Source organism: Papaver somniferum, unplaced genomic scaffold (assembly GCF_003573695.1).
Source record: "Papaver somniferum cultivar HN1 unplaced genomic scaffold, ASM357369v1 unplaced-scaffold_21, whole genome shotgun sequence".
Taxonomy (NCBI): Eukaryota; Viridiplantae; Streptophyta; class Magnoliopsida; order Ranunculales; family Papaveraceae; genus Papaver; species Papaver somniferum.
The window spans coordinates 14,673,493-14,683,908 of NW_020631041.1; the positions used below are offsets into that span (position 1 = coordinate 14,673,493).

The 10,416-nt window shown below is 35.8% G+C and overlaps 1 protein-coding gene across 1 annotated transcript; it reads left to right on the forward strand.

The window, feature by feature from the left end:
- Positions 1-6,518: 6,518 nt before the first annotated feature.
- LOC113339648 (zinc finger protein 1-like) lies at positions 6,519-7,154 on the forward strand. The gene has a single exon (XM_026584888.1). The coding sequence runs from the start codon at positions 6,519-6,521 to the stop codon at positions 7,152-7,154; it is 636 nt and encodes a 211-aa protein (XP_026440673.1).
- The last annotated feature ends 3,262 nt before the right edge of the window (positions 7,155-10,416 follow it).

The window sequence follows — 10,416 nt, forward strand, 5'->3', positions numbered from 1 at the left end:
ACATGCCCATGCTAATAGAAGATAGGTGCTCCACTAAAATAATACTCACGCATTGGTTTTGTTTATCATGAAAAAAACATATTAACGATCGGCTCGACCAAGTCATCAAAATTGGTCTTGCATGAAATAAGCAAAGTTCGAGGTGAGGAGTGATAAGCTGTGGAAAGTTCTCACATGCTATGTATTGAAGCCTTTTGAGAGAGATTCTTGCCGCAAGAGAACTTAAAAAAAGGTGAAATTCTTAAAAAAAAAAAAAAATCTTAAATTCCAAAACAAGAAATTAAGACCAAAAGGGTAAAACATGACCAAAAAATATCGCCCAGGTCCCCGAAATGATGACGTACACGATTACATGATGAGTAGAGTAAGAACAATTTTTGGAGTGCACTAATAGTGCGTTGGGTCAGTCAGCTGGACTCAATGTTACACATTCAACGGTCAACAATATGTTCTCGAGGACTCTGGTAGGAGTGCCATCACGGACAGTCAACTGGATTCAATGTCACGCAGTCAACTGTCAACATTACGTTTGGGGTAGGAAACTGACTCAATGAGTCCTCGTTTGACCAAAACCGTTGCGAAAAGTCTACCGTGGAGGGTAAAAAAGATATAATACCGTTGTCAGAAGTCCAAAATATCGCTTTTAGAATCTTTTGAACCGGAACAACACGTGCCCAGAATATCATCTTTTTTAAAGTCCTCTCCCGGCCAACAATTCCTTTTGAGATGAAACCCTAACATGGTTAATGTGGGATAATATTGGATTGGGCCTGAAGTAGGCAGTTTGGCCTGGTTAAATTGGGTCTAAAATGGGTTTCGTCGAGTGGTTATGAATGTCAAACCCTCATGGGTGTGGGCGCGCATGGTGAAGCTAAGTGGTGCCGAAACTTTAGCTCATGCGCTCATGCTAGAGTTGGTTGTCTTCTCTAATTCAGCTGGAGCATACTCAAAGTTACACATACGAGGTAGGCTAGGCTCAATGGCGTGTATGACTGTAACCAAGTTAGATTGTGGCATATATGGACGATGATCGTATGAGTTGGCATGCTGCATATGCCTGGAATGATGCCGATTAAAATGGAGTTGCTAACATGCAAGTTACATGTTGCTGAACAAGTGATCCTATGCTGATAGCGGGTGAGATGGCTCTGGATCTCGCCAAAGTGGAGATCGTTATGGTGGGTGAGATGGCTCTAGAACCGAAATGGGAGACTGGCAACTGGTTAGATTGGGCTGGCCTAGTTAGATTAGACACAAAGTTGGCCGGATAGATCGTCCGTGTATCACGTTTGAGTCGCTACAGTTAGACTGTCCGTAGATCTTTTAAAAATCACGTTTGAGCTCCTGTCACCGTCCGTGCAGTAAAGTACCCATTTTTTATTCTAACCAGTAAACGACCACGACTAAAGCCGGTTTTCAAGCTTTGATTTTGGAATACAATATCGGAGTTTCTTCGGTTAAAGGAAAAGATTCCTTGAAATTATCCGTGACACACAGCGAACGGAATCAGAAGTGAGAACATAAACCACCATTCTTGCCAACGGAATCCATATCAAATCCTTAAAATGACTATAGTAGTTAAGGATAAGAGATAAGATATAATCCAACAAATGTATATAGATCTCTGAAAATGAGTTACTACAAATACATATGTAGATACATATATCGCAGCTGCATGTGGAGTCTGACTTAACTGGGAGCTTTAAATTTCGCAACTCTTCAAGAAGACTCTCAGTGAGTAGCTATATATGCTGTCACTGAATTTGATTTTTGAATTTTCTGATATAACTGTAACTTAAAAATGAACTCTCAGTGACCACTTTAGTACGTACCTGAAATACTGTCAATAGTAGAACAGTTCATGAATCATGATCTGTATCGATACATTTTTGGTTAAAAATGGGGTGTCCTTTGCGATTCAATGCATAATAGTGTGGTGGGCTTGTCCTTTGCGTTTTATTGCATACACTTAAAGGCTTGCGCATAAATGAGAAACCGCATTTATTCATCTTTTTCAGGGAAACAGCCAGTTAGAGGAGGGCGACCTTACGGGAGTAGGAGGCCTAGGAATTTATAGGTTTCACAGAGTCGTACGTTGACACTAAATCAATGAATCGTACACCAGAAGTCTTGAAAGTTTGCTCCAGCATTTTACATCAGCCTTCTAGGCTTCTATTTTGCTCTCCCACGGTTAGAAAATCGCTCTTTCACCTAATCCTTCACTCGATTTGGTAGTGAAGAGATTTTTGATACTCATTCCATAATCCTTGTTCTAAATGAACAAGTAAAAATTATACAAGGTAAAATGTCTCATTTGTCACTTTGGACATAAAGCCCGTTTGCGGGTTGCGCTTTTCTTTTGTTTCGGATCCCCTACTGTATCCCAAGGACAGACCCAGGAAAGATAAATTTCCTTTTAAGATAAGGGCTAGAACCCTTGGTCGAGAAAAAAAAAAAAAATTGGCTTGTGGACTGGGAAGCCTACCCGGGCCAAAGACCATATTTACATGCTCTTCCGCAACCCAAGACAAGAACCAAAGAGTTAACAAGACGTACCCGAGAACACCATTGAAGAAACCATAGAAATAAACTCTCTAACCATTCTCATGTCTTCTCTTCTACACCTTCTTCATAGCTGCTAGTAACAGAGGAGAAACATGGAAACACTAGAAACTTGGTTTAGGGTAAAGCCCCAAAGGGCCCGAACCCTCAACACTAGAACACCAAAATCCTCTCTCTACAAGTTTTTCTCTCACACCGATATTGACCTTCACGGTAGCACACGACCCTCCCTAACAAAGAGACCAAATCTTAAACACAAGGATTTACCACTCTTCTAGGTTAGATTATCTCTACACCTCTAATTCTAATCCTTTATATAGAGAAACTAACTTGGCCTTTAAGAAGACTTTACTTTGGAAACAAGTTTTCCTAATTTGGTCCCTAAGTTCTAAACTTTAGGAACAAGCTTTGCACAAGACAAAGTTTGACAAAAGGTCAAACTTTAACCACCGAATTAATCCCACACAATCAACTTGGCAAAAGAGATTTTTCTGAAATACTGTCAATAAAACAGTTCATCACTCTCTGTCGGTACATATTTGGACCAAAATGGTGTGTCCTTTGCGTTTTAATGCAAATATATAAGGCCTGGTGCATAAAGCTGTACGTTTGGATAGAGAACATTAACGTCTTCTGCTCATGAAATCTCTCAGTAGGGCTCCAAAATCAAATGACAAACCAGGGGAGAAGAAGACTGTAGGTTTCACAGAGTTGTATCCCGGAAGTTCCGAAAGTCTGCTAAAATATTTTACACAAAGTATTGGGCAAGTGCAAAATAATGACGTATTTACCTTTAGGCATTTTACATGAGTTTCACCTTAGGTTAATCTATGGTTAATAACCACTTATCCTGGTACATGTAACTTTGTAAGAGAATGATATCAAAATTAACACATCATTTTTTGTATTTTTTGTGCTGGAAGTTGTAGTTTTTATTAATTTAACATTTTTTGGGTTAACAACGTTTGTTAGTAGGAGAAAGTGATATTGGGATTATACCTCTTAAAGATCATACCTCTTAAAAATCATAATTCTTACTCCCCCCGTCCTTATTTAGGTGGAAAAGTGATTTTTGCTTGCTCATGACAGGCGGAATTCATATTCCAACATTCTTTTTTGACAAATACGTCCTTATCAAAGTTACTTAGGTATTATTAAAAATAATTTAGTGATTCTAGTTATTGGAAATAGGTTAAGGTTGAAACCGGAAAAATGATACAAATGTATGAAATCTAAACCTTTTCTTTTCTTAATCCAAGATATTTAAGAACTCCCGCTATACAACTTGGACGAACGGATAATATATTATTATGGATTTCTTACAATAGATACAATGCATAATTTACCTATTATATGATGTTAAAATTGTTGAAAAATTCAAGGTAATAGTGAATGAAAACAAAGAACGAAAAGAATGTTGTATCACTGGAGGTTCAAGGCCTTGCGATTTTTTTCAGCAATTATTTCGACCATTTCCAAATAATTGGCGAGTACAATCGGTCAGCGAAATATTGCTGTCAGGATACAATGAATCCCTAACAATGTTGTTGGATTCAAAGGTTGTACTCCCTTGACCCAACCAAGAACATACTATATTTGATTCTGACGATGCTTAGAGAGAAAGTGTTTTTGATTATTGAGATGGGAGAAAGCCTTTGCTATTTAAAGAAGAATTCATGCCTTTTAGAAATGGCTTTTCATCTCCAACAGACACTTGTAACGGGCATCCATTAATGATTTCTTTTGGGAAGAAAACCCTATGGGAAGAGACTTGTCGATAGAAAATTCTGGAAACCGAAATAGGTTTTAAAAATTCAAAACCAGAAAATTTTTACGGAACGCTGTCGATAAAAATTTCTACGAAAGAAACCCTAAAGCATAGACATACGTTATTACTACGCGGATGCTTTCTGATTAAGAGTATTCGATGGATTACATTAAATTTTGAAGGCACATGTGTTGGACTTGTCAAAGACTTCCTCCTCTTAATAAAGAAATTTAATTTCCCGCATTCTTTTAGAAAATGTTAATTTGACATTTTTGTGTATGTAGTTAACTACTAATCTCATCCCTAGCTTATTAAGAATTTACCCAAAAAAGGAAAAATTTATAAGAAAAATGAGAGACCTACATTTTGTAGGACGGAAAGTAGTATGTCATTTGTTGAGTCTTGATCAGACTGAGGCGCGATCTGCAATGAATGATTCTGCTTGTAGGACTCTGCCTCTGACGATATGTACGGATTTCCAAATTAATTATGTATATCTACACCATTAATTACAAAGCATAAATGCCGAAGAGGGAAAGCATTAACTACCCTTATGTTGTGTCCCCTCCTCTATCACCAGCAACATGCATCTTAACTTATAAAGATTATGACTAAGTCCTTGTTTTCTTTTATATTGTGATTAAAACAAATTATCTTCCATCCTCCACAACTTCAGCAACGAAATTAGGAGGGGAACAAAATTCTATTAATCCCACCATATATAGAATCCAAGGCCAAATTCATTGTTTTCATTTAGAAATACATTTTCACACTCTGTACTTGTTAAGAGGAATTATTCCAGAGACGGACTGAGAATTATTCCTTTGGTTGGGCTGATCTGCTACTAACTTGTAGGCGCGCGGCCGAACACAGCGATAACATTAGACATAATTAGCAGGTATCTGTGATTGGTGTGCAGAGTGCTAGGCACAAAAATATCAAAATGGACAAACTTAATAATGAAAAGTGAGTAGAGAAGGAAAATTATGGTTTATCAAATAAGAACGGGAGATGAATGTGATCAAAAGAAATCTGTTTTCTGCTTTCGACCATAATTAATTTTTAATTTTGTCATAGCGTGGGCTAGAAATTACATAGCCTTAACATATTTATGGGTGAGCTAAACATAATATTTATAGAAATTTACCTATAAAAATCTTATTGGGTCCAAAACACTGATCGACTGTAGCCTGGGTTAGCTCCTTAACAAGTCCATCCCTGAGAGGAGAACATGACGAATCCTTCGCCATAAAATGAGCTTACTTTAAGCCTGGGTTAGTTAAACACAGGGACTGAGGGATGTAGAGACAAAATGGTCCGTCGACCCCACTTGATTTTGAAATGTATAACCTTAAAATAAAAAACGATCTCGAATACTATATCTAATTTAACTAAAATTTTTGATTTAATTTTCACTTAGCTAATACCAAAAAATCAATTAAAATACCACAAAAAAATCGACCAACCAGTTATATGAACTTTTACCATATGAATTTGCCCCCAGTTGAAAAAAGTTCCGGCGTTAAACATACTTTAAGAGTCTATGGACAATAGAGTTTGTTGATCTTGTTATATAGAGATTAATAAATTACTCCTTAGTTCTAAAAGGATAGGTTTGTTGCATGTGTAATTTCTACACCAAACAGATCTATTTTTTCAAAACAGATGTACAGTACAAAGAATAAACTCCCACAACTAAAAAGACAAAGAAAGCAAAAATACCTAAATTCTACTGTCTTGATATGACTAATGCTTAATATACTTAAAAATGAGTAGGTAGATAACATCAACCAGAACATAAATAGTATGGAAGCATGTACAACAAATAGGGTAATATGCCAATCAACCATCAAAATAATACAGTAAAAACGTGTACCGTTTCACACCATAGTTTCACACCTTTCTTAGTCTCTCATCTGTAGTGTACTTGCTTTCATAGTTAAGTTTCTTCTTCTTCAACTTTAATGTGTAAACTCTAAACCACTATTTGTCCTTTTTTAGCTACATTTTTAATACTGCATAGTGCAAGGACATGACAACATCTTTACATTCTTCATGGATACACAGTACTCTCTCTGTGCCTACCTATCCTCTTCGCTAAAATCGTTACCTTGTACTACATCCCATGGAAGCAATTGATATTAACAGTAGTCCTCAAGGGTTTTCAAAGGATTTTCCAATCTTAATCATGGATTCTGATCAAAATAGGTTAAGTACTCAAGAACTCAATCTAATAGATGGTCTGAATGTGGGTTTTTCATCAACATCAAAAACGGGTAAAACTTATGAAGAAACAGAATTAGAAGAAGCAGATGATGATCAACATTTGTTAAGAGTATTTTCTTGTAATTATTGTCAGAGGAAATTCTTTAGCTGGCAAGCTTTAGGAGGACATCAAAACGCACATAAACAAGAGCGTAATATAGAGAAAAGAGATCGACTCCAGAGACTCACTTCTTATAGTTATGCTAACATGATCAGCAACCACCAACAGTACCCGTATAATCGACACCACAGATTCTCAAGAATTCCTTCTTTGCCTACTCTTCTTCATGGTTCTCTCAGTTATAATAGTATTCTCTCTCATTCTACACTTCGCAAACCCACATCATTTGTTTTCCCATCTTTTCAGTCTGATTCTTCATATTATCATCATCAACCTGTTGTCGGTCGGTCACTCTCTTCTATACAGGGGTCTATGCAACACGTTCCTAGGCTTAACGACGGGAGTTTTCTAGTGCAAAGTAGTGGTGGTGATGGTTTAAAGGGTAGTGCTTCTAATCAAGGAGACTCGAAGAAGATTGATTTGGCTCTTAAGCTCTAAGTTAAAGAGTTAACTAAAACTAGGGTATCTTTGATGTCAGTTCAAATTCTTTTTGTATCACTCTTGTGTCTTGTCATTAATTTTTAGTTTTAATTTCAATTTTAATTTTAGTCTGTGTAGCTATAATATGTTTGTTTTAGTAGTTACTTCATTTATTAATAAGATATCCAGAGAGGATTTTTATTGATTAAAACAATTCAACACAAAAGTGGACGGGGATATATAGTACCTGACCTGATCCGAACGGTAGCAAATCTGTGGAATTTGTTTAACTTTTTGAGTTATAGCCAGTAGATAGTACGTACTAACCTAGTTTATTTTCTTTGTTCTTGGAACAAGCTAGCAGCTAATTGTCCGTGTTACATATTCTTCTCTGTTCCAATTTATTTATTTTATTATTTTGTTCTTTTTTTTTATGAAAAGATAAAATTTTTATAAATTAAGTAATATAGTACCAAAGGTTTACAACATCATTTTTCTCAAAAACATTATTAAATATTTGATTTGCTAATTTTTTTCTCTAATGTATAAAGATAAGTGTTGGAGACCTTTGATTCTTGCTTCCTTAGCTAAAGTATCCGCCGTTGAGTTGAATTTTCTGCTAACCTTGGCTTGGGGAAGAGTATCCAGATTCGCTTTAACCTCTTTAATTGTGTTTTCTTCTTCCCAGGAAATTTCCTTACACTTGTTGTTAGTGAGATCGGCAATACTTTTGCAATCTGTGACAATTGAAACACTGGAGAGAATATTATTTTTTAACGATGAAGTGGCTTTAAGCATAGCCTTTGGTTCTGCATGAATTGCTGACATAGCCTTATCTAAGCCTGCTTCGATATGCATGAATTCTTCTTGATCCACTGAGTATAAGATAAAAGCGAAACCCATTGATAAATCTTTTTTCTTGAAACCGCATCTATGAAGATTATCCAATCTGTGTTTAAGGAAGTCCAATTTGGAGTTGAAACAACTTCGTTTCTAGTTGAACTATTTCTCGTGATTGGTATAGGGACTGCTGAGTGTAAATATTTGTTTATCATATCTATCAGCATTGTTGGGTTAGGGGCGCCTTTCCTTCTAAAATAACTGAGCATCTGTGTTTCCACATATACCAGAGAACCGTAGCGATTTTTTACGAAAATTGATTATAGTTAGGATCCTCTAACCAGTTTTTCACCCAATTTCCTACAGAGTTAGATAAGGTTGAGTTGTTAAAAAGCTTAACGAAACCCCAAACCAAATGGCTTTTGCAAAAGCGCAAAATCTGAATAAATGTTGTTCGTTTTCTTGAACTTGGGCATTACACATCTCGCAGTCTCTAGAAATATTGTTCATATGAGATGTATGTCTACTAGAAGTTGGTAGGGACTTCTGAACTAATTTTCAAACGAATAATTTAATTCTTGGAATTGATTTAGTTTTCCTAATTTCATCCAAGGAAAACCAACCATAGGGCCAATGTCTTGGTCTTGGTTGTTAAGAAAATTATAAATATTTTTCACTGAAAAAGCTCCGGAAGAGTGGTGCCTCCACTTCATTTTATCTTTCTCTCCTTTTCTAGTTAAGATTGCGATTATTTTTCCGTGGATCTCAGAACTGAAATATTCTTCTAATTTTCTATATCCCAACTGTTTCTCGGCGTGATTAGCTCTTTAACCGTTTTTTGGAATATTGTCTCTTCTATCCGCCGGTTGTTGATTATATTTCATTGGGGATCCATTTGTCTTACCAAATTTTTACCGACTCCCCATTTTTAATTTGCCACACGAAGTTACCCTTGATAAAATTCATCCTTTTTTGGGTACTTAGTCCAAATCCAAGAAAGATTAAAAGATCTAGAAGTTTTTAGCGAATTTGAGTTTGGAAAGTATTTTGTTTTTAGAAGTTTAACCCAAAGTTGATTTGGTTCAAAGATCTGCTAGCCAGTTTGGTTAAAAAGGGCTAGGTCAAACTGGTGAGGGTTTTTAATGCCTAATCCTCCTTGTGATATTGGCTTGCAGATACCCTTCCAAGCTTTTATAGGTCTGCATTGTCTTTTCACCTCATCTTTATTCAACCAAAAATTTCTTCGGAATCCTGTCTAATTGATCTAGAGTCTCTTTTGGTAAGGCTAAAACTTGCATTTGATAGGTAGGTAGGGTAAGATTAGGTAGTTTAGGAAATTTAAGGAATGAAGATAGGGATTGAATTTTTCTGTTTATATATACCCTTTTTTCACAAGAACTTAATTAATTTATAAAATCCGTAAAAAAAACCATTACAGTCGAACCTCGATTAATGAATGTTCTCGGGACCAAGAAAAAATATTCGTTTAGCGGGGTTATTTATTTATCGATAAATGAATATTTTATTCATTTAGTGATAAACGAATATCTATTCATTTAGACAATATTTTCTTAATAAAGAAGTTAAATTGTATAGGAGAAAATGTACAAATATACCTAGGAAATATCGGTCAAAATTCTTACCAATAATTCAATTAACATTCATTTTCTTTTGAATTAACTGGTGTCGTTTCTAATTTACATTATAGAAATGTGATGGACGTCGAACATCTTTTGAACTATCCTAACGAGAATGATGCAGTTATGGAGTCTCCAACAGACGAAGAAATTATTGAGTCAGTAATGGATAATGAGAATGATCCTGAACCAGATGATAGTAGCGTCGTACCAAATGTGTCATCTAAAGATGTTTTTCAAGATGATCATATTAAAAAATTACTTGCTACAACACGAGCAAGATATTCCAGAAATTGTTTTTGACCACTGATGCGGAGGACTTGAAGAGCCTGCATGTGCAGGGGGCATAGTGGGTATTCTACCTGATCTTGCAAACAATAACATTTATAAGGTGCGGTACCCATTTTTGGGGTGAAGTGCCAAAGGATTTGTGTATTGATATTACTCTTACGTTATTATCAAAACTAAGCAATGCGGACATTTTGGAGACTGCGGTCAAAAATATGTTACAGCAAAACTAAGCAACGCTGAGGCGTTTTAAGATTGTGCTCAAAACTGTACTACGCCTGGTGGGTGGAACTCATTCTAAGTTTTGAGCGCAATCTCGAGATGAGCTTCAAGATGAAACTCATTCTTATTGTTTTGTCCAGGGGAATGAGTTTCATCATTATTTAAAATCTTTTGGTTGTCGGCGGACACTACGTTCTTTTTCGCATATTAAAAATAGAATAAAATAACATAAAAGTATTACTTTTTCTTACAAGTAGTACATTTAGCATATTATAAAAAAATAATTTAGTTGG

What these genes read in the sequence shown, in the direction of transcription:
- LOC113339648 (XM_026584888.1), top strand. Translation starts at nt 6,519, where the DNA reads ATGGATTCTGATCAAAATAGGTTAAGTACTCAAGAACTCAATCTAATA.